General features: G+C 35.5%; 1 protein-coding gene across 2 annotated transcripts; it reads right to left on the reverse strand.

Annotated features, from left to right (window-relative positions):
• Positions 1-571: 571 nt before the first annotated feature.
• Positions 572-24,595, reverse strand: BACH1 (BTB domain and CNC homolog 1). Of its 2 annotated transcripts, none has more exons than XM_063305444.1 (5): positions 24,454-24,595; positions 13,018-13,315; positions 8,521-9,897; positions 7,067-7,273; positions 572-3,343 (listed from the first exon to the last, which is right to left on the reverse strand). In XM_063305444.1, exons 2-5 carry the CDS (start codon positions 13,255-13,257, stop codon positions 2,882-2,884), a joined length of 2,286 nt encoding a protein of 761 aa, XP_063161514.1. In that variant the 5' UTR covers positions 13,258-13,315; positions 24,454-24,595; the 3' UTR covers positions 572-2,881. The 2 variants fall into 2 exon arrangements, with proteins under 2 accessions (XP_063161514.1, XP_063161515.1); XM_063305445.1 differs by lacking the exon at positions 24,454-24,595 and adding an exon at positions 24,061-24,362.
• Positions 24,596-25,480: the final 885 nt, after the last annotated feature.

Genomic DNA, 25,480 nt, shown 5'->3' on the forward strand with positions numbered 1-25,480 from the left:
GGTTCTGAGCCAGCTCACAACAGTTTATTTTAACAGTGTAATAAAAAGCAGTTTATGAAACAGTAGCTCAGTCAAAACTTCTAAACTAAACAGCAATTTTCCCAAAGAATCGTCACAGAAGTTGACCAAGTGAAATTGGTTAAAGTTGCTTTTAGCCACTTGATCAGTTAGCATAATTCCACACCACACAAACAAAATGAATCTTTCCCAGATACTTCCAACTTTTTGTTAAACAAGCCAGACTCAAAATTGATGCTTGCAATAAAGCAACAGTACTTTTATATTCCACATTGCTCTGAAACTACAGAATAAGCAAATCATGATATCCTCAAGCCGATTCAAAGAATGATTGTTTCTTTAAAAATATGTCCAGAGCTCTTATAGCCCCAAAAGAGAACAGTGGAAGAAATGTGTGAAATAGGCATGCTTAGGTGTGCGTGTGTGTATATATATGCACATATATTTATACATTTGGTGTAGTTAAGTGTTTAACTGGAAACCAACCTTTAAAATCCTAGATAGTAATAAAATACGGTTATTTTTTAAAAAAAGATATATACAACATATGAAGTAACCTTTTAAAGAGTTTTATTCAAAGTCAATATTTCTTTAATATATTATATAAACAGTATAAATAATATTTCCAGAGTTCCGCTTTAATAGTACTAAATGAATCAGTTGGTATGCATCAATTTTACAATGCCAAATTTTTACAAAAATGAAGATATCAGAAAGGATAGTTTTATTGCATTAAAAAACACTGGACTATGAAAAGTTTTAAAAAAAATCAACTGGAATTAAGGGTTGTTTTTATACAATCTTTTATGCTTTTATGGTTAGAATTCCTAACATCTGCCCAAAATATTTAAAACTATTTTTAACATGCCTCAATGCAAATATTTTACAAGGTCAGAACTGAATGCTCAAATTTTACCTGAGTTTCTTCTATTTTGTAATTGATGTATTTCAAGTTGATGATTCAGTTTTTCTATGTTTGCATGCAAAGCGAAAACATTACTCTACGCACTTTCCTAGAGGTAGCTGTTTAGGTGTTAAGCCACCTCAATTTCCCCCACCCCAAAATTAGATAGTAGAAATTAGACCTATTTGACAATTCCTGTAAATATGGGAATTAAACCTGGGACTCCCATTCACAAGCACTAAGGTTATTAATCAAGATGCAGTAGAGGCTCTTTTCATTGCTTGCCTAGCCAGTGATCCACTCTTCCATATGCCTTAGTGACAGAGGTCTGAGGGACAGAAGCCCCAACCAGCCTGTATGAATTCAATCACAAAATTAGCCAACCCAGTTATATAAAGATATAATTTAGAATGTACAGTGGATACTTCCTTAGAAGCAACTGTATCAATAGTTTCAAAATAGGCTTCAGTTACTTCTCCAGAGTACAGTCCTTTACATTTTATGCCCAACAGATTTGGCACTGTTAACTGATTTGTCAAAAAAGAATGAGGTGGATCTGAAGAATCAAAACATGAGTCCCAGAAAAGAAATGCATGTGTACTCTTCAAGAGTAAGAGTTTTATTAAATGCACACAACACCAAAAATGCCAGCTAAAGGCTTTTAAGGACTCATTCCTTATATGATCAAAAGAGAAATGAATACATGCAAAAGAATTCATGCATATTTAGAGGAAACTTCCACAATGAAGTTAAAAGTCTGTAAGCTATGTCATTCTTAATGCTAGTTTGTGACAAGTATTTGTGAATATCACTGCAGCTTTGAATGATCTTGAAATCACTCTATGAGGTAGTGAAGTTTTTTTGTAATACATGCTGGTTGTTAGTAGTACTGTATGGATGATGTATTTGGCCAAATATTTACCATGTAGATTGACACTACATGTAGAAATGCAAGCGTACTTTTCTAGAGGCTAAATTGGTTGCTAAACTTAACCAATATCTGAGCATACTAGAGCAGATTGCAGGGTTCTCAAATAGTAAATAGGCTAGGCAAAAAGTTGTTGCAGAAAGATGATTGTGTTCCAAACACAGTTACAAAAACTTCTATGTTCTGAGGTAGGAAACAAAGAATTCCATTGGCTTTTATATTTTGTAAACCAGGAAAAGTGTTTGAGGTTCAGTAGATAAAGCTTCTATTATTAAGAGCACTATACTATTACAGAGTTTATACAGACTTTCTGTAATTAATACAATGCAGAACTGGCTACAGTAAAATGTTCTATTTGCTTATAGTTAAAATTATTGAAGCTTTAAAGTGGCTTATTTTTATAACTGAATTATAAGCTATTGAAAACTGAATTTGAACAGTTACAATTAGCTTTACCCATAAAAGTAATTTATTTAAGAGGATTTTCCCAATACAGCCAATTTGGTCCCATGATTGATGATAAAAGTTAAAATCCTTCCGAAATACGTGATCATTTCAATTATCCTTATGAAAACCCCACATCAAGTTTTAAGCAGGAAGCACAAATTAACATGGTCTATTATAAATACTTTTATCTGGAAATCATGGAAGGACAGCAATCTGTCAGAATAACTACATCTCTAGTGCAGTGACCTAACATTCTTGAAGACCTAGACTCCTGAAGTATTTTCTTTTACTACCAGATTCTTAACACACCTAGACTGGAATTATCAATAAATGTGAAGTGATGGGTGAAACAAATGTTACTGCCTTACATAGCACTGGACATTTGAAGTAACTAAACTTGGATTCCTTTCTTTTACAGTAAGTATATTGCATATCCTTTACACATCATTAGACAAAAGCCCATAATTACATTTAGGTTTGATTGAGGATGATGGATATGAGGTGCAAAATTAATGTAGCTGCAGTTCTACCTTCTTATGTGATGACCTATGCCTCAATCATGCTAGGCTGACTTTTAAAAAGGATTATTCATCCGTAGTGCATTTATCAGTCATTTGTTGACAAAAATCTGTGATACCACTACCACTCTGCACACACTGTTCCAAGCACAGTGTTTTCTCTGATATTCTGACAGGAACTGGACATAATTCTTGTGCTTGATCATATCCTGTATCACAACCTCCTTTCATATGCTGATAACTAGAATTCTGATCATTAGATGATATAACAGAAAGACCAGCAGATAATTCCACACAGAATGGTACTGTTGATGAGACATCAGAAGGTGCTGGATGTTCCCTCTCGGGAACCAAAAATGAAAGTGGACAATCAGAAGCTGAATATTTTGCAAGAATCTGGATTTGCTCATGACTCAGCACTGCTTCCTTGAATACTTGCTGGCAAAGTCCTGTTAGATTCTGTTTTGTCTCAGCCAGTGTTGACAAAATGTGATCTTTTTCCTTCAGCAAGTTCTCTTTTTCATTTTGCTGCAAGAAAACAGAGAAGTTCTAAATCCAGGATTGAAACACTAAGAGTGGGTGGGTTCCCACTGATCCAAAGTTAAATTATGCGTTATAGTTTGTTTTGGATTTGAAAACAGTGATAATGTTTGAGGTACATACCCAACTCCTGTTCAAGCATAGTATTTAACTTAACCCTACAAAAGGAACCTTAACTAAATACTAAGCAGTGAAAATCATACAGTTCATATGCAACCTCCTAAAATTGGGTCATCAAAATTTGGTGACAAGTCACAGAATAATAGTTGAGCAATCTTTCTGATTTTTCTTCAAAATCAGAAGTGAACTAGACCTTAATCATATTACAGGTTTAAATAGCCCCTTACTAACAAAAAAGCTAACCTCCAAAATGAGAGAAGGGCTCAAAATTCAGTATATCCTTTCCCATGACCTCACTGCACTACTACCATGTCTCTTGCAACCCTTGGATAATGAAATTAAGAAGAAAATTAAAAAACAGAAAATAAAAACAAGGAACAATAAGATTCTATGTCTCTGAATTAGATGGAAATTTAGACAGTCAAGCAATCTTAAAGCAATAATATCCAATCCTCAGTACTTAAAGAATCTTGGGTATTACACAGAATAATGTACAATGGCCCAGAGAGATGCTGTCAGTCATGGGGACAGTATTGGACTACATGGCTCCATGTTTATTTGAAAATTTCTGGAGCAGTTCTACAAAACATAGGCTTAGCAATAGGGATGAAATAAACATTTATCTACTCTCTCATGGAAATATGACTACTAAAAAGCTACTACTAAATTAAAACTTTCATTTACTGTAAATTGAAATATTTCTCAGTCAACAAAACAATATTATGGAGCAAAGATAAGCAACACATTATAAAGGCATTACTTACTACTTACTACTGCTTCCTTTTCAGAACAGTTTATATTCAACTTTAATATAGGGATTATTGTAACTACTGTAATGACTTAAATCATATAGCAAGTATCACAAGCACCCCTTTATTTAATAGCTGTCACTTTGCTGTCAGCCCTATCCATGAGGATGGAGCATCATTTTAAAGTATTACTACCAGCCATGTTGCTTTCAGCAGAGGCTGACAAAAGAAAGGCAAGACCACAGGAATCTATTTTGTAAGTTCATGATACATCACACGGGAAAGGCTTGTTTATACAGTATGTAGAGCTACTCAGGATTTTAGATGTAAATAACAATCAGCTGAATCAGCAGCTGATTCAGTTAACAGAAGAGGCCAGTAAAGATTCTAAAGCTAGAATGCCTTTTGTTATGGAAGATCAACTACCAAAACCTCTGAATATAAATGTCAATGCAGCAGCTGTGATACTGAGTTTTGAAGTTTAGGTACCTCCCACAGATAGTATGCTGAGTTAGTAAAATGAAGATTAAAAAGTAAAATAAAGATAAAAGATAAACTGCAATACATAACTCTTCTGCAGCTCTTGTAAGTAGGAATTAAATAGTACAGTAGTAAATAGGAAGATCAGCTAAAGATCTGCTTCTCCTCCACCATCTTAACCCCTCCGCCATTACCTTTGCTGAGATACCTGTTGTCTTTTACCAATTTCAACCATTACCTAGTGAACAGCCTTCCAGCAGGCAACCAGGACAATTTTGCCCAAGCAGCTTTTTATAAGAACTGTAGCTTTAACTGTTCGCATAAGCAGATTTTAGCTTTGCTTTCTCTTGTTTTTATCTTGTGCTTTTCATTTCTTTGGCATAGTATTTATTATTCCTTTTCTGCTCTCTTCATGGCACTGTCCACAATCTCTTTGCAACCTTTTGGTATAGTGTCTCAACATTTTAAAACAAATGTTGGTGGTTTGCCATTTGCCCCTTTTCTACTTTTCATGTAGAAAAATGGTATGATAGTTATGTTCAGTAATAGTAATGTGAATTAATTATACAAAATTTAAAGTCCATATTAGCATGAAAAATAAGCTCATTTTTTTTAAGATGTAGAAAGTTACTTGTTTTTCAATAATTACAGGTAGTCCTCAACACGGTCACTAAGAGGACCACATGACTGAGAGAAAGAAGCGCTGCAAAGATTGCTGCTGGCTGCCATCTCCTTTCGATAAAGTTCTCCAGTACAGCATCAGTGTTACTCTCACTCTGGCATGCCCTGTGGTCAAGCAGGCACTGTGGTCAGGGGCATAAATTTGGATATAAGTGTGTGCATTGGTTGGAAAATGAATTTTTTAATACCATAGTATTTGCAAACAGTCACTATCCAAGGCAGTTGCTAAAAAAGGACTGCCTGTATTCAGAATACAACTTCAGAAGTGTAAATCACTGAATCACAATTTAAAATCAAAATGCTTCCATATCTCACAACATAATCACATATTTCAATTAGCTGAATGAACTGTCTATGCTAGATATCTATGTAATATTTATACCAATTACAAACCATATTTCTAAATAAAAATATAATGTATTACTATAAAATAATAAGTTAAAAATGGAAATGTGTCATCAGTTTGATCAACATCAAAAATATGTATCTACTTTTGTGAAAGTATGTGCCAAAAAGAAAAAGTCCTGGTTGTACAAAATAGCATCATTACTGCAAACGATGCATTAGGCAGGCATGAATCATTACTTTGCAAAGCAATTTATTCTCTTGTTAGGCAAGTACATTCCAGAAGCCAGGAGCAAATATATACTCTATATCTAGCACACTTTCAGAAATGAAAAAACACGAATACTATGAATACTTTCAAGCAGAATTTTCAAATTCAGTTCATCTACATGCTTGCCACCAGGGAAGTTGCTTGAATATAAAAATCTGCTTTATGCAAAATAATATTACAGGTAGTCCTTGTTTAACAACACTAACTGGGACCAGAAACTACGTCATTAAGTGATGCGATTGTAAGTTAAAAAACCACATGACTGTGCTGCTTAGCAATGGTAGTTCCGGCAGTCCCAGTGGCTGTTGTTAAATGAGGGCCGTGCAGATCATTAAGCGAGGACCTCACATGACCGCAACTTCTGACTTCTTGCTGGCTTCCCCATTAACTTTGCTTGTGGGAAGAGGGCAGGGAAGGTTGCAAATTGTGATCACGTGACTGCAGGGCAGTCATAAGTACAAGGTCCAGTAGTAACTACCATTTGTTCAGTGCCATCACCGAACGAGTGGTCATTAAATAAGGACCACCTGTACTCTATAAGTGAAAGAGTCATTAATTGATTGGTGCATAATGAATAGTTTTGGTCTGCTCCATAACATAATATAACCTCCCTAATTTTTCCAATCACAATTACTACAAATCAGTCTGACTTCTCCTCTAAAACTGTGTCACCTTAATGGCTTGTAATGAATGATGAACAGTCTTCCCACGAAGTGGTCAATCCAAAAGCAGTATTTTCTAACCTTGGAATTAGATCCATATCTGAATGTAAGAGTTATGTAGGGAAAATACATTTATTTATAATCATAAGTAACCATATATGTGCCCAAAGTTACCTAGAATCAAGATTTATTTGAATTTTTAAATGTATTTATTCATTTTACTTTGGTGCCTACTGATTCCAGGCCGACTATGGGTGTATCACAATATAGGAACAACACAAATACAGCAAAGTAAATAGAAATGCAAGGGAAATAAACAAAATGGCAAAATCAGAGAACTAAGTCAGAATATATTTAACATATAACAAACATATCTTGTTGGAACAAGACTATCCATACATACCAATTTCTCTATTTCTGATTCAAGGTTTTGTATGCAGTCTAGCTTTCGCTTACGACAGCGCTGTGCTGCAATTCTATTTTTACTTCGTCTTCTAATATCATGGATACAATCCAGTTCTTCTGGAGTCAATTTGTGCATTTTCAGAAATGACTGAAAGTCATTTCTGGAGAGCGAAATTATCTTCTGTGGATTAAATGGTAGCTTTACCTGGAAGATACAGATATTTGATTAAACTTTCATAACTCATTAGCATTCAAATCTGAAACACCGAACCCATATCCTTCTGCAATCAGCCCCAGTGTGCATCCCTCAAAACATCCCCAAGGTCAAACCATTGAAATTCCACAGCACAATGGTGACATTTTTCCTTTTTAAAAAATAATTCAATTTTCTAACAAGTAATTAACTCTCTAGTACATTTTTTAAAAGTCTGATTTGTGTAAACCCATTTCCCTGCAATAGATGAATAGTTAAGTCCTGCTTATTAGAATGATCACACTGAGTTGCTTCCACCTTCTACAGCCCTTGGAAGCCAAAATTACAGTAAAATAATGTAATAATGTTGTTGCTGGCTAAAAAAAGTTGCCTGCCTCTATTTATATGAACCTTTGCAAAGTCCTAAAACACAGCCACCACAAATGTTAAAACCAATTCTGAAATTAGATTGTTTATAATTGTAGATAAAAGGTAAACACATGAGGAAGACAGATCGTTTGAAAGAATGTTTGAAAGAAGAACATGAAATTGAAAAATCATGCAAGGATAGTATATTCAGCTGTGTATATTCTGGTAAGACAGCCAATGCACATTTTAATATTCAAATTGAGAAATATGTATACTGATATGATAACGTACAAGGATCCTCAGCAAAAATACTGAAAAACAGACATTTTATTCCATTAGGTAATTTGACTCATGACAACGTTATACTCTACAAAACCAGAGCATAGTGGAGAACCCAGCCTAAAAAAGAATGGGTTTTTTTTAAATCTCTGATCTCTCTCTTCATTTTCAAATTTTGGTATATTATGAATGAGCATGGATATGCAGATAGTCAACTGATTTCAAAAGAATTTATTTTTAAATAAGTACATGCAATACTCTAGAAGATATAGAAGTTATCTAGGCGTCATTCAATGAAACTTTCACTGAAAGGGGAGGGATAAGAAATTTTTATTTAAAATTATCCAAGAATATAATGAAGCAGGCTTGAAACACTGGAGTGTCAGTGGATTGTCTTAGATCCACTAACAGTACAATAGAAGCAGAGACAGTGTTCTTTTCCATTTCCCCTGGGTGTTGGTTACTTGACTTAAGGCCAGACCTTGGGAATGGAACTTGTTCTTAAACTGGGGACTACATGTATCTTAACTTCAGAAACATCTTCTTTTCAGTTAAATACATGTCAGCAGCACACTTTTTAAGAAAGAGAAAGGAGTAATATGCATTCTCACCTCACATTCCTGTTCTCTTGCAGAAAAGGATTCACTGTCGCCCTCTGTATCCGTTTCAGAATCCTCTTCCAAATTTATAACACACGTATAAGGACATTGCTCAGGTGGTTGTTCTGGAACACAGTCCCCACTATTAACCTCAGTAGTGCCTTCAGTACTGAGGTTACTGATGAAGGGACAAGTGACAGAGCTCAATGTTGTAAAAGTTCTTGGAGGGCCATGCTCTGGACTGTCACTGATCCTGATTCCTAACCAAGGACATTCAGTTTTCTTTTCTGAACAGCTTTGTTCTGAAAATTCTTTTGGCAATGCAGGAGACAAGTTTATTTGATACGCTGTATCTGTGTTGTAAACATCACTCCAAAATCCTTTTGCTAACTGTTCTGCTATCTCTCTCTCCACACTGCTCCGATGGCTAGGTGACGTACTACTCACATTTGCCTGCTCGTACAAATTAGATTTTGGAGTTGGGCCCTCAACAGTGCTTTCGCTTACCGGTTTGCAATTTCCGGCTCCTGTAGCAATGCCATTTTTTCCAGCTACTGTATTACTCTGCATACCACTTAAAGTTAAATTGCAGTATTGATCATATGCATTTAAGAAAGAAGCAGAATAAAGTCCATGAGTAGCAACAGAAGAATTATGGGGGACAAAGTGAGAATCTATCTTTTCTGCCAAACATTCAGTACTCTTAACCAGAGATGATGTTTCATTCGTAAACTCTTCTTTTCCACTTTCTTCCATTGCTACCTGAGTATCTTTGTATTTTGAGTCTGAATGCACAGCTGTACACTCAAGAGGTTTTTGTATAGCACCACTAATATTTGTTTCAGCTTGATGAATAGACGCACCAGATGTTACCTGAACTTCTTTAATACCAGAACTAGATTCTAAAACAGGAATTTTATCACTCTCCAAAGCTTTTTTAAACTTACGGTATTTGGGGCAGAGGGACTCTACATCAAAAAACCGATCCTTTTCTGATACACGGTCATGGGTTTGATTTGGGTTGTCTTGCAGTAGGGACACTTCAGAATTTTGTTCACTTTTGTATGCCTTCAGCTGAGAATTTTTAGCACATTCATTTTGCATGATTTCATCCTCATCATGTATTTCTAAATCTCTAGCATCAGCACTTCCTACTGTACTGTACTCTTTCTGACAACTTGGTTTACAACATTTTGTTTTTGGATATTCCTGCTGTCCCAATTTATGGTCCAGAAACCTGAATTTAAGAAACTGAAAACAAGATTCCTCAATGTCATGTATTCCCAAGAACTCTGCACATTTGCAAACTTCAGCCACATTGTCCTTATCTAAAATAAGTTTGGAAGTATAGGCAAATTGAAGCAGAGGTTCAAATCCTTTCAGTGTAACCTGTTCAGGTAAAGAAAAGAGACATGCATAATTAGCTATTAAAGTGATAAAAAGATTATTTATAATAAATATTTGTACAAATAAATAGCAACATGGAACTTTTAAAGTTGTTATTAAATGATAATGTTATTATTAAAATTATCCAGAAATAAGTATAGGTTTGGTCTTGGCCTGTTTGGTATAGGCTTTAGTATAGCAAAAAAACTCTCTCATGTTGCAGAATTGACCTACGCATATTTACGGCCAATATTAACCTGGAGAAATCCAAGAAAGTAATCAGAAAGTAAAGCTTATGACAAAATGAATAATACATATTTTATCGATTATTCCAATTAGAGATGCTTCTACTAAAAAAAATCACTGTACTTGTTTTGAGGCTCTTCAGAATGGTTTGTCCAAATAAAGAATATCCTAACTTCTTTCTAAAGCCTAATGTAGACTAGATATTCAAGTGACATTTCAAGTTTGCTTCCTCTACAACTTGGTTCCTCTACAACTTACTGAGCTGAGAAACCCTGTATTTGGAAAAGGTTCTATAAATACAGAACACAAATTAATTGTGCTTCAAATACCTGAACTGCACAACCCAAACCCAATATATGAACCTGTGTCTGGAGCCCATATATTTTGGACTATATACACATTCCACATTACAAGTCATGGATATGAAACAAGATTAAAATGGAAACTGAGAGTGAGGGGAATTGAGCACAAACTTTTGAATAGTCTTGAAAGCCTGGCATAGAGTGTTTCCTCTTTGAGTAGAGGAAAAAATATTCAAAATTAGGGTTTGCTACTTAATCCAGGCCTTTAAAATTCACTAAGAGCTTTCAGTCTTTATACAATTTCACATTAAAACAACTTTTTTTCAAACAATAAATACAAGTGAAGCAGAAATATTCAGGCATTAACACCAACAGTCCACATCCATTTTGTTCTTAAGGGAAAAAATCATTCCAAGTATTTGACTGAAGAAGAGGAAAGTACACTGAAAAACGCATAACAGACTTATGTGAGTGAGAATACTGGCTGATATGGTACTGTAAGGTCTACATAATTAAGACTGTTTCAGAAAACAAATAAATACATGCATACATGGCACTTTTTCCAGTTTTCCCACAAGCACAACCTGTAAGGTACGTTGGGCTGAAAATGTAAGCTTTCATGATTGAAGGTAGTCCTGTTGTCCAAATCTTTGAAATAAGAAATGTTGGTACTTAAACAGTTATAGTACCTAGGACCTTCTGAAAGCAAAGTCTTTACCTTTGAATTATTGCTTTTCTCAAGGATTCAGTGTCACATTTTACTATCCTTTTACGGTATGTAACTGCAGTTAGTGGTGGGATAAAAAATAGGCCATAACTTCTCAAAGGAAGACTAGATTGTGTCATGAGGGTTAATATAATATTTGTATTCTTATTTATCATGTTTCATGTTAGATGCATGTAAATGCACTGCAATGAAATAATATGCTTTGATTTGGCTATATGTTTGACCACAAACTATCCTAAAAATATTTAAAACAGCCAGATTATGTGATGACCTTGCAAACGCTGCTGCTGATATCACAATCCACATAAAAGGGAAAGATTGGAAATCATCAGGACAGCAGTCTGCCATACACACTCTGTAAGAGACGAGTAAGACATTCAAGAGACAGTTATATAAGAACCAGCTGCAAACCTCGCCAGTAAACACTTGAATGGAAGGCTTTTGGAAAGCAAATCATGATATCTCTGTTCTAATGTACATGGGAACATATTTTTTCTTAACTGAAAATAGCTTGTTGATAGAATTCCTGTATCTCCATCTCATGAATCTCAAAAAAATTTGCTAAAGAAAACTCTGAAAATTGTGCTTGGAAAAGAATCACTTTTGATTTGGACAGCTGCCAAACAGCCTGCCAATAAGACAAAAAATTATTGCTGGTGATGTTGTAGCATTTATTCATTTATTACAACGATATTTCATATTTTAAAACTGTAACTCAAGGAGTTTTACCTACAATACTTACTTTTAAGAGTAAGTGTTGTATATATACATTATATATATGTATTACATAAACACATGCACACATAATTTATGTATGTATATTATATTTATATACATACAGTATGTGTGTGCGTGCGTTATGTATGTGTGTATATGTGTATTACATACACACATATGCACATATACACAATGCTAAATAATAGTAATTACAATATAGTTTTCTTTCCAGCCCACAAAATATTGGAACTGTTTCATTTCAGAATCCTATACCTTTGGACTCCATCCTAAATAAACCGTGTATGTTTATATATTTTCAGTATCCTTTTGGTGCTACTGTTGTTTTCCTTTTCCATCTACATAATTGCTTTTCCCAAATAGATCCATGTTTTCCATGTTTCATAGCACTATATTTCTTCTGAAATGTGGCAGCAGCTAATGTCTCTCATCTGGAAAATGTATTGTTCCAATACTTGTTCCAAATACTTCCTTCTCAGTGATCTCCTGTGTTATTTAATTCAAAAGGAAGAAGGGTTTTGAAAAGTTTACTCTGGAAGGCAAAGAGTAGTTTTAACTCTTATTCCTTTAGCTTCTCTTCATTCCTGAAGTATACTTGTGGTTTCTCTTTCCACAGAAAAGTCCTTTTGTTTACAAATTATTCAATTACGACCAAAAAAAAAAAACTGGTTGGTGAAAGGAAGCTAATGTAAGGAAGGAATTAAAATCCAGAATCAAAATGTTTGAGCAAGAGGAAACAACTGGTATCTGAAGCAAATGGTATCTCCCAGCCATTTAAATCCTGATTTGGAAAACACAAATGCTTGCTTAGCTCTGTTGGAACTTGCCTGGGAACTGAGGTCAGTATTTAATATCAAATTCATAGTGAGGACTAAGCCTTATGAACAATAATGCCATCTTTAATATTCTTTTCCTTAATTCTTTATTGGATAGGGAATAGTGTCTAGCTTCAAAGGCCCTTTTACTGTGTTTTGCTGGCTTGCAGAAATTTTTGCCTATTCAGTCCAGGCACAATTTGTGGACTTTTGGTTAATCATAATATGCATATTATTCTGAGTAGCATTAAATGTAGTAGAAAGGATGATTACATGAGTACCAAGCAAATGTACTTACCTCTTCAGGTAAAATTACTACAAGATCTGATTCCAACTGACCCACAATTCTTGAACGGAAATAGATGCTGCAGGCTGCAAGCACAGAACAATGGGCCCGAAATCTCTGGTCTTCTACTAAGATAGTAACATCACAAAAAAGATCCTGCTTTCTCTGTTCATCAAGACTAAGGAGAACGTTGGCACTGTGTACTGAAGACTCATACGCAAAAACAACGCTGTTCCTTTCACTTAAAGGCATTCTGTATAACAAACGTTGATTAAGATCTCAGAGGAAAACATGCTTCGTGTCTTCACATCTAAAATAAATAAATTCACAAAATGTTGTGTAAAAATAGTATTTAAGCTGACAAACAAATTGATAGAGAAGGCCACTTCACAAAAACTTAGTATCAACCAAGTCAAAGTATATCATTTTCACTTTGAATACGCAGCCTGGGAAAATCTCTTATTCTTATTACTATCACTATCAGAGAAAATATTTTTGCTTTCCCTAGTTTGTAAGAACTTGCTAATGTTAATATTTTTAAGTTGGAGCAGTTTCAATGTTGCTGTCTGTCTGTTCCTAATCAGATTGTGTCCTGTTAATTTGTATGCTTTATTTTACCTATTTTAATACCCTTATCATTTTGCCTCAAATTTTTCTGTTTAATTGGGTGTGCTTTCCTCATAATGTTAATCTATTCAATTAAAAAATAATAGATGCCGTAATTGTTACACATGTATGACTTTTCCCCCCCTATTTTTAAATTCATCTGAACACAGACCTGTTTTTTAAACATCTTCAAAGTCTGATCAATTTTCATGGGCTTTCATTTAACAACCCTACTTGTCTTTCAATTACCTTATCTAATACTATCAGCTGTTCATGTTCTCACCCTCTGCACTAAGTCAGTGGTGTAGCAATAAGGATAACTGTGCTTGTACTTATTGCCATACTACAGATCACAGCCTGATCCCCACTTAAATAAAAAACAGCACTTTATACACAGTTCTCAATTAGCAGAACTCTGTAATATTGGTTGAGAGTACAGAGAAGTGAAACACAGTGTTTCATATACTTCAATACAATGTTATATGAGCAGAATTTTCTACCCAAAATGGGTAAGTCTGTGTAGGAAATGACAATTCTGTGCAGTGTAGGTGCATCAATACTGATAGAAATAGGGAGTAGGCCAGTTGCCATCATAACAATTTATAACACAGAACCTCTTGTACAATGTAACTTAAAAGAAACAACAGTAAGCCACTTTAACAGATTTTCTTCCATATGTACACCATCGTGAACAGATACTGCTATAGAGAATTGTAGTACCTAATCAGGAATTGTATTACTCGATGGAACTCTCCAGACCTTTGTGAAGATCAGTGAAGCACAAATCTGTCAATTCAGTTCAGCTATATAACTGAAACAAATGCCAGATGTAGGAGCAGCACATTTGCTCTGCTTATTTTCTTGTGAACATATATAAAAGCCATGTCCAATCATCTTCTTTCCTGCTAACCTTAATTTCAGTTCTTTCAAGTATAGTTATGGAATAACACTAGTGCTTTTCCCATTAAGAGAATTTTGCACTTGTCCTTTTGTCACATGAACTATAAAGACATATTTGAATTTATAGGCAAGTTGAACCACTTCTTCCTTGTGCTTATAAATGTTGAATCCTAGTTAAATAAATGTTGTTGATGCAGAACGAACTGTGCAAATGGATCTATGACACAAATGTTACAAACTGGTTTGTCAAGGAAAAAAAGCAGAATGACTGCTCTTAAATATATGGGCTAAAAAGAAAGCAAATCTCTAAGGACTAGACTACTGTTACTCTTGAGCTAGTGGTTATTATATGACTATCTGCAAAGAAGACTCTATGTTTATATGGTTGGTTTGCTGAGAGGTTTTTGCGGGGGAGCATGCATTTGTGTCTTGTTGATGCTGAGTTCAGGGATGCATTTAAAAATCTGAAAATACTATTTGTGTTAGTTTGGCTGGATCCTGTAAATGCTAGTAAGCTGTTGTTGATCACCAAGGGGGAGTGGGTGGTGTTCTATTTCACTATTTATGCTATTCATTCATGGACTCCTTTTTTCCAGCCTGCACAGCATTCCCTTCAAAAACATTTAAAGAAACCCCATACCACAGCAATGGATAGAAAAATCAATTTGGGAGGTGACAGTCAACAACTTAAAAATAAGAATGTAATATAGTGTAAACCACTGTGAGTCTGTCTGATTCAGTGGTACAAAAATATAATAAATAAAGTAAACCAGATCCCACAACTCAGAACAGAACATAGAATTCTCCGTTCTATCAGTGTTGCCTAGGATTTATGTGGCTGTGAGTGTGGTTGTTTTTAACTGACCTTTCACCAATCTTTCTGCAATATTACTAGCTGGTACCAGCAGCATGGATTTATAATCCATACTGAGATTAAGAATAAGGTAGACCAGAATCTCACTGCCCAGAATTTCTGTAGTATTTCAAAAACAGAACACTTGCAGTGTTTTGAATTTTGTTTTATCACAATGCAGCCAATTTGGAGCATTGCAAATTTCATGCTTATCCCCAGATGGACACCATGTTTCTCCATATGATGTTGTATTTCAAATCCTATTATTCCTTGGCAGCATGGTTAAAGATTACTATAATGTAGTTCAACAAAATCTGGAGCATCATATATTACACACCCTCACATCTACATCCTCCTTCAAACTGGGATACTCAAAGCCTCTCAGATATGAAAGAGAAACTATCTTGAATGCTTTGCTAAACCACATATTCTCAGGTGGCTTGCTACATTCTGTATTTTTATACTGCTTCTACTAAGTCATAGCAAATAAAAAAAAAGAGAAGGCTAAAAAGAATCCAGAAGAATATGAGATCTTACAGTCATCATTATTGAGGGTAAGAAGAGATCAAAACACAGGATAAATATATTAATGTAAATATAGATATTTAAAGAATACTCATTCTACAGATTTGTAACACATTCTGTTTACCTCTGGAAAGCTTAAAAATTAACTTCCATTTTTTGAACAAGCATATTGCATTGCAAGATCACATATATATTCACTATGAACCATTCATTTCAGAAGAAAATCCTAATCAAGTAATGTTAAAAATCAAATAATCACACAGTAAAAGATTCACTGCATACAGTCAGCATCTGAAATCATACACGAACTGAAGGTATTCACAAACCACCAAGATCAGCCTTTCTCAACTTTTTAACCCTGGAGGAACCCCTGAAATATTTTTCAGGCCTCAGGGAACCCATGCACATTCAGGCTCAAATATAGGCCAGAAGTTACAAAATCATTATATTTATTTCATGGGCAGGCCTGTATAATAGGCATTTGCAGTGTTCTTAAACTAAAAATAAAGAATGAAATGTACCTCTTTAATGTGAAGTTGCCCGAATTTGAAATAAGTTTTTAAATAAATCGCGTTCTCCCAGGGAACCCCTAGTGACCTCTCACAGAACCCTAGGGTTCCATGGAACCCTGGTTGAGAAACCCTGACCTAGACCTTCTCTGGATTGAATTAGAGAAGAAAATATACAAATAAATAATAAAGAAATAAATAGCAGTCAGATGATACAAATCCAGAAATAGTTTGAATAAAAATCCTCAACAGATATTCTGCCAAGATTAAGCAATTATCAGCACTAATTTTGCTTGTTTCTACAAAGGTTAGCATAGTCCTTCGTAGGACTATTCAGTGGTCATTAAAAAAATACTATTCAAATTATATTTAAGAATACATAGGTTTCTATGAAGATATTCCACAATGTCTACCTTTTATGCAAAAATAGGACTTAACATTTTAATAAACGTAATTACAAAAGCTTGACATTCAGATCATACTAAGTATTGCAATTGATTTCCTTTTAACCTTTTACATTTCTGTTTGGCCAAAAGTCAACTGGATGTTACTGTTAATGGATTTTTAGTATTGCTGCCCAGAAAAAAGAATATTGTCTCATTGCCAAACAGTGTAAAATCCAAGAAGTTATCAGCCATGAGATCCTGCCTAACACTTACAAAATTAAAAGAAAAAAGTACTTATTTCAGCTGCTTTTTAAAGTCTAAGCTAAAAATATTTTCTTTGGGGGGGTACAACATATCTTCCCAGATACAGTACATTAATTTCATTATGAAATAAGTATGTTCATTTTATAAATTCAGATAAACAACTAGCATTAGCCTTAAAATGACCGTTGAATAACTAACTCCACCTCCAACCACCTTCCCTTTTATGGACAAATAGATATGTTCCACATGAGTGCTAGCAGTAGTTAAGAGTTGCTGATTCATTATGTTATGCTGACATGGCATGAAACAGCATTTCACTAAAAAAAGACTTGGCTACTGTACCACCTTAAAATTTAAATGCACTCAGTTAATATGACAAGTCATTTCAAAACAAGAACATTTTAGTTTATTTTTTTCCTTGTACATGAAATATTACAAACACATTTTTAATAAATTCCTTCTGTTACTGGAAGACAGCCACTACATGAGGGCAATCCACACTGCAAAATCTAGAATATATTAATGGATTCAAAATATCTCATTTCAAATTAGACATGACTATCTGCATATTTAAGAGATCTGATCTGTACAATTCATGGAAAAATGGTGTGACACAGTAATTAGAAGTGTCCTACTAATGCTTGGGAAACCCCACTCAACTATAATGCTCATTAAATCTTTCAGCCTGACCTACACCATGGGTTCACTATGAATATAAATAAATAGGATAAAAGTGAAAGAACCATATATTTTCCTAAAAAGGAAGACAGGGTGTCACAACAAATGAATATAAAGAAAAAGCACAGATTAAAATGGCAAAACTGTATGTTTCTGAAGTGTGAAAGAGATAAAAATACACCATATTCTTGGCTCCCTAATACAGGTGACAACAATAATTTAAGCGACTGGAGGTCAGACTGACAGTGAAAACCCTTAAATTTTCAGTATAAAACTCAGTGAACAAAATTGGACTAGTTACTTAGCCTCATCTATTAAACTGAACTGTTGCGATGAGATAGACAGACAGACAGACAGACAGACAGACAGACATGGTGGGTTGGAAAAATGTGAACTACTTTAAGGTCTTTATATGAAAGATGCAATAATAAATAATAACTACAAATCATCTCAAAATATATTAATGCTTTTACCTATTGAAAAAAATGCAGAAGACTGGAAATTGTATGAGAAAAGAGTAGATACTATAAACCCCCTAAACTACTCCAGAATACAACCTATCCCACAAATTAACAGGAGACAAAAGGGGTTAATTCCCTTTGCTCATTTCCTGCTAGTCAATATGAAATCTGGACACACTGGCCCACACAATTAAAGAACTGTAAGGACTAAAGTCCTGAATATGAGTTCTATGCCTAAAATCATGACATAGGAAGAGTTTCATCATATACCTATTTTTGAGCTAGATACCCTCTCATTCATTAAATGGGTATTCAGGTACATTTTTCTGTGCTGGTCTCAAAAAGCAGTTTTGTGTAAAACTGTGCTCCGTATTATAGTTGTAAAAGTAGAATAGTGGGGGGGGGGAAGGATATCTATAGGAAATGAAAGGAGAACATACAACCAAGTCAAGGTAGTCATCAGAAACTGTAACACTTATGTCAGAAAGGCTAAAGCACAAAATAAGCTGAAGCTTGTAACAAATGCCCAAAGCAATTAAAAAGTCTTCATTGGATATGTCAGAAGAAAAGGAAAGACAAAGACTGTAGGTCTATTCTGAGTAGAAAGGGGTAAAGTAATAATGGGTAATGGCAAGAAGGCAGAATGTCTTAATTCCTATTTTACATTTGTCTTCTCTCAAAAAAGAAATAGACCTAGCTTACTGTGCCACTAGTGGAAAGATAGAACTGCAGCTTAGGACAGAAAAGAGCATTTAGTTAATTTAAACAAATCCAACTCTCCAAAGCTAGATGAAGCACCCCTCAAGGAACTAGCAGAGTTGATCAAAGAGTTAATGCAATCTTTGAAAACTCCTGCAAAACTAGTGAGGTCCCATAATAGTAGAGAAGAGCAAATGTTGTTCCTACAGGAAGAAGGACAACCAGGGAAATTACAGACATGACAATTTGTCATCATTGGTGGGGAAGGTCCTCAAGATTTTTAAACAATACATATGTGAGCTGTTGGATAAGAATGCATCAATTAATAAGCAACATGGGTTTGGTGATCACATGTCAGACTAATCTTTTTTAACACAATAGCTTCATGGACATGGTATACCTTGGCAAAGAAAGCAAAGGGCCCCCATTAATAAAATAGAAAAACATAGGCTAAATGATTATATGGATTCATACTTGGCTGAATGGGCACACCCTTATCTTAAATGATCCACATCAGGTTGAACATTAACATCAAATGGCCTGCAATGGGCTCTTTCCTGGGACCTATGTTTAGTATTTTTATTCATGACTTGGATAAATGGGTTGAAGGGATGAGTATCAGATGACAGAAAACTAGGAGGAATAGCTAACTGTATAAGATTCAAAAAGATCTACATGGGCTTGAACAGTGGGATAATATAATGAAATTTTATATGGATAAAAGTAAAATCCTGCATCTATAGAAAGAAAAAAAAATGAAAGGAACAATTGTAGAAATTGGAAGATCTAGCTTAGCAGTCGGACTTGTGAAAAGGATGTGGGTATTCTAATAGTTCATAAGTTGAATATGAACCAACTGTGTGAAAAAGGAAAACACAATTTAAGGATACATTAACTAAAACATAAGATTCCAGATCAGAGGAAGTAATTGTCCTACTCCAGTCTGCTTTGGTTGGGCCCCACTTGGAATACTGTGTCTAGTTCTGAGCACCACAGTTGCAAAAGAGCATTAACAAATTAGAGTAATTTCATAGCTATCAAGATAATGAGGGGACTGAAAGCAACCTATGAAGAACTGTTAAAAGAATTTGACGTGTTTAGCCTCCAGAAGAATGATTGAGAGACATGATAATAGGCTTCATATATCTAAAAAGCTCTCATATAGAGGAAGGAGCAGGCTTGTTGTCGGTGGCCATAAAGAAAGGACCAGAATCAATGAATTTAAACTACAGGGAACAAGAAGCAGATCAGATATTAGGAACAACTTTTTGAAGGCAAGATCTGTGAACTGGTGAAATAAGTTGCCTCATAAAGTGATGTGTTCTCCTTCAGTTCTCCTTCATCCTCTTGAAACAGAGGATGGATAGTCTGTCTGAAACACTTTAGCAAATCCGGCACTGAACAGGAAGTTGGACTAGATGTCCTCTGAGATACATTTCAAACCTTTGATTCTAAATTGTACATAAGGATAATCCAGACAGTTAAAAACAATACGAAATTCATTGGGAAGTGAGCAACATCAGTTATTAAGTAGCTCATTTACTTTTTATATTAGGCAGCTATAATGGCATTTAGTGAAAACAATACCATTCTTACAGTCTTAACTGGCACAAATGGTTCCAAAACTTTTTAAAATTATTCCCTACATTGACATTATCCTAAACCTCATAATTTGTAATTGTTTTGCTTTGAAAGAGATTAACTTGTAAAGCTTTTGTTATTCATAATTTTATCATGGATATTTTATAGAATGCATATTAGTCATCACAAATACTTTGAAACTGAACTGCTTCAGACCTTGTGCAAACACAATACATCCCTATTTATTAAAGCAACTTGACTTGCTGTGTTTGTGCAAAATTCCAAGTACATGTTCAAAACAATTTTTCAAAACATATTCAATCCTAATCGCAGCTCTAAAAAGAAATCTTAATCTACCTTCAAACACATATATATGCACCCATAATTTTAGCTACAATTCTATATGTATGCACCCCACTCAAATATAGAAATGCAACCTGTCATATTAGTCCTTAGTTAAAAAAAAATACTTGCAGTTCCAAAATGCACATATATCCAGGCTCAGAACTGAATCCTGAAGTACGCTCACTTTGTGAACCAGATTCTTCAGCAGGAGTGTAACCTCATTCAGCTCAAACTGAAAATCTATTCCCTGTGTTGACTGGACCCCTTTTTCTTATCAAGATTAAGTTTCAGTTTATATTTCTCCATATAGTCCATTACCAGCAGACTAATTCTGAATTTGAACAAGTAATTGGTGTTTAATGATAAGACACAAGTGGAAGCTAATAGAAAATAAATATAAAGGCAGATAGCATCAGGCCATCAAATTCCAAATAACTGCTTCCAGCTATTCATGCACATGTTGAGCCTTGTGTACAAAATGTAGAACCTTCTGGAACACAACAATTTTGCACTGAAACAGAGTCTTTGGCATCAGCTTCTGAAATTAGTCCTCTAATAAGGCTGGTTTCGTACACATTAGTGTCATAAATTTTCTCTCAACCAGGCAAATTAAAATAATACTATAGTTTATAGTCCTGAAGGCTGTTGAGGCATCTAGTAGAGCCAACAGGATTAAATTCTGCCTGTCAGAATCCAACATAGGTTCAGAACTCCCTAAACTTAGATGTTACCATATGCTGTAGCATTTTTTTCTCAAATATGGACTTGTAGAAACTGGATACAAATTTGGGGCCAGGATTTTTTTAAAATCAAAAAATTACTACCTCTTTTTTGAGGCAGGAAGGAATTTTTGCAATGAGGAACCACTATTCGTATTTACCCAGCCAGTCCGCCCAGTGACTTTTAAAAGCAAAGAATAGCAATGGTCAAGCACACATAAAATTGGCCTCTAAGAACCTTGAGGGCATCTTCATGTTGTATAAGCAGTAAAGTATCAATTGGACAAGTATAGGCTAAAATCACATCCAATTCTTTTTAATCAGCCCAGGCATCCCCTATAGCATCGATAAAAATTATTTTATTACAAAGTGGTATGAAATTTGATCATAACGATAATGAAACAGCTTGCATTTTCTTCTTGCATTTTCTTTCTTCTGAGATAAAATATAATAGGATGTTGACTGCTGAAAAGGCTCTGGATGACTATTGTGTTAGATTGGAGAACAGCAGTGCCAAAAATGAGTCTTAGAAGGACTCTATCCTGTATTTGGTTCAAGTCATTCCATTTACTTCACAGTCACCAGCTCCCTTAAAAATTTGGTCAAATTGAGTAAAAGAAAGGACTCATAAATTATTGTCAATTACCTGGAGCACTTCTCCATTCTACAGGCAAACAAAACTGACAAGTAAATCCTCAAGAATCAGCAGGAAGCTGTTCAGATCCAACAGGCTTCTGGGCAAACTATCTTAATTGGTCCTCTTGTTGTTGCAGTCTTGGAAATCTTAGTAAATCTAAAGCCCACAGATAATAATCTGTTAATGGCAACGGAATTACAAAAAATTCCTGCACACCCAGATGCCAGCCACTGCAAAAATTAAACATTATGTGCGCCCTATGATTTTGTATTTTGTGCTTTTATCATCAGACTTGGGTTTGTCTTTGGCTGGCATTATTTAATTATTTAATTATTGTGGTTTTGTTTGGTTTAAATACTATGTGCATCATCCAAATGTGCAATTATGAAATGCACATCAATATAAGTTGATATAATAAATAAAAAATGGGATATTCTAAATGGAATAGATTCACAATTGTCATGAAGTCCATGAAATGCTGGGCCATTCACAAAAGGATGGCTATCTTTGATGTTGAAATCACTCAAAAGAAATCCTTTACATTCAGATTATGCTGTCTAGCTTGGGATGGGAGACTAATAATGAGGCAGGTGGCATACCAACAGAATATGTCTCAAGCGCCCATCTTCAGATACTCTCATTAAGAACTGGAATATGGAGCATCAGGCCAGAACAGAATCACAATAAACCACAACATTGCCATTCTGCTGGCCAGGTTTTGCTTACTATGTACAATCAATCAATTTGCAAAGTTAGAAGATATAGTCCCCCAGTATCATCCATTCAAGTCTCCATGATACAAGCCAAACTGACATGATCATCCAAGATCAAATCTTTAATGGTCACTGTTTTCATTTATCAATGTGGTATTCAGTAGCAATTCATGCAACCCAAGGAAAGAATCTCTAAAGCCAGCCTAGCTGTCTTAGGACTTTTTTTGTAAGCACCATTTTATGTATGTGCCAAACTAAGCAAGATGGCATTTAAATGTACTGATTTGTTTCAATAATAATAAAATATAGGGAAGAGTATTCAAAATATAGTTGGTTTGTCAGAAACGCTTATTTCAAACTGCTAAAAAAAATACAGAAAAGTACAGAAATGCAAGGAAGATAGACTTATTGTTTATCTTGACAAATTTTCCATGAATCTGCTACTTTTTTTACAGAACATACTGAAACTTTATGACACAAGCAATGAGCATATAAATTAAGCTCTGACAGTCTCCACTTAATTATAAATCAAGTGATCATATCTCCATCTCATACCAGGTCTGTTATTTTAGACAACCACATTTCAGCTAGACCAAACATATTTTTTTTCACTACAGATACGTTTTGCTACTTTCTTCATAGCTTAATTAAAGCACACATATTCTTGTATTAGTTATAAATGTAGACCAATTTCCCAGAAGCATCTCTAAGCTCCAGTCCCATTATACAGTGTTCATTTAATATGCTGGTATTTCATTTTGTTTCTTTTCAAACTTTAAGAAAACTGCAAGGGTTAAATTATTACCTCTTTCTGTAATGAGTAATTTCTGTTCAAACTAAATACACTTACTTGGAAACAGAAGAATTCTGTAGGAACTGAAACTTAATGCGTTTAGGAACATGCCCGTCAAAGCTGATTTGATCACATTCTTCCCAAAGCAAATCGAAATGAGTTGAATGAAAGTTAATTTTCCTTAGACAGTCGTTTGCACTAATCTTCTGGTTACCGGGCAGTAGATTTACTACTTCTTTCCCCAGGCTGCACACAAAACAGTAACCACATCTGCTTCTTCTTTAGCCAAAAGGACTCCCTGTGAATTCCTTCCGCGGTTATTTTAACAGTTCCAGAATACATATATACCCATCAGTTATCTCTCAGCACTAACAATGTTAACTTACGCATGGTAACTCAATCCTGGCACTCGGTTCTTTATGTTAACACACTGTCATACAGTCCACTGGTGCAATTGCTCCCACCAGGCATCCAAAAGACCACAAATGCGCTTTAAACCTGTAGCTCGGACGCTGCCACCCCAACTGCTCAAAGCCGCCTCTCCCCACCACACAACTCACGCTAAATCCTCCCATTCTTCAGCGGGCCCCAGCGCGGACGACCGAGCAGGGGCACACGGACAGGGCAGTAATCATCCGATAACAGGCGCGCCTGCGCTCTACTGGTCCTCTCCTACCCTCCCGCCGCCATCCAGGGAGCCCACTCGGCCCGCGCGCGACAACCACACATCCTCCCCCACCTCTGGCCCAGCTCGAGCTCTCCAAGACAGCGTTACCCACCCAAACACTCCTCCTCGAGCAGCTCCGCCGTGCCTTCGCTACGCTCTCGGTCAACCGACCACAGTCAGGTGACAACATCACAGCCTCCTCCACCCTCTCTAACCTGATTGGACGCAGATTCCAGCTGACATCACTATTCTCACTTCCTCCCTCCTCCCTCGTTTCCTTCCTTCCTTCCTCCCCGGGCGTTAAAAGTTCCCCGCCTTCGCCGCATGCGCTCTTGTGCCTGCTGTTGTTCCCTCCGCCCCTCGCGTTTGGCTTTCTGGGCGTGGTTGAGACCTGTAGACCTTCTAAACCGACGCGGTTGTTTTGCCAACTCTGCGTAAGCGCGCCGGGTGGTGATCTGGATATTTTGACTGCTGTTCTCATTGAGTTTACGAAATACAGTCTCCCGGCTGCTCTCAGTTAACGGAGGAGAATAAATGATAGGGCATACTTCTGAGTAAACATTCCGAAGCTATGGCAGCAGTACCTTTTTTCACCTTTTGTGCTCTATATTGTCATTGTCAGTATCTCAAGTAGTGCCAAAGGGCACTAGATCTGTACTTTAGCTTGCCTTTCCAAATACTGTAGGTGCCACGGCTCGCTGAGATTTCAGGATCTTGAAGTCAACCTACATGACGGCAGCAGATCAAGAGGGAAGCTAATTCCGGTGGGTCCGGATCAAATATGCTGGTTTGCAGTAGAATGATGGAACCATATTAATAAACAATTTAGAAGAACTGCCCTGAATATATTTGTGTTACACCGGGGTCCCAGTTTCAAAAAGATCAATAATTATTGAAAAATTATACTATCCTGCCTCTGGCCGACTTTTGCAGAAGCTTTGAACATAATTCCAGTTCTAATAATTATCAAAATACTGTAAATAAAAATGTGCATACAAACGATGAAACAATGAAAGCAATAACATTTACTGTTTTACAGCAACAGGGAACTGCAAACCAAATGGTAAGTTGAAGTACTGTTGAATCTTGACAAATGGTAAGTTGAAGTACTGTTGAATCTTTTCTGAAAATTTGTTCAA

The sequence above is a fragment of the Candoia aspera genome, chromosome 5 (genome assembly GCF_035149785.1).
Source record: "Candoia aspera isolate rCanAsp1 chromosome 5, rCanAsp1.hap2, whole genome shotgun sequence".
NCBI lineage: Eukaryota > Metazoa > Chordata > Lepidosauria > Squamata > Boidae > Candoia > Candoia aspera.

Excerpts from the sequence above, each read along its gene's own strand:
- BACH1 (XM_063305444.1), bottom strand. The coding sequence starts at position 13,257 with ATGCCTTTAAGTGAAAGGAACAGCGTTGTTTTTGCGTATGAGTCTTCA. Across the intron at positions 7,274-8,520 it reads CAAGAGAACAGGAATGTGAG|GTAAAGCTACCATTTAATCC; the intron begins GTGAGAATGCAT and ends TGTATCTTCCAG. Across the intron at positions 3,344-7,066 it reads AATCAGAAATAGAGAAATTG|CAAAATGAAAAAGAGAACTT; the intron begins GTATGTATGGAT and ends GTTTTCTTGCAG.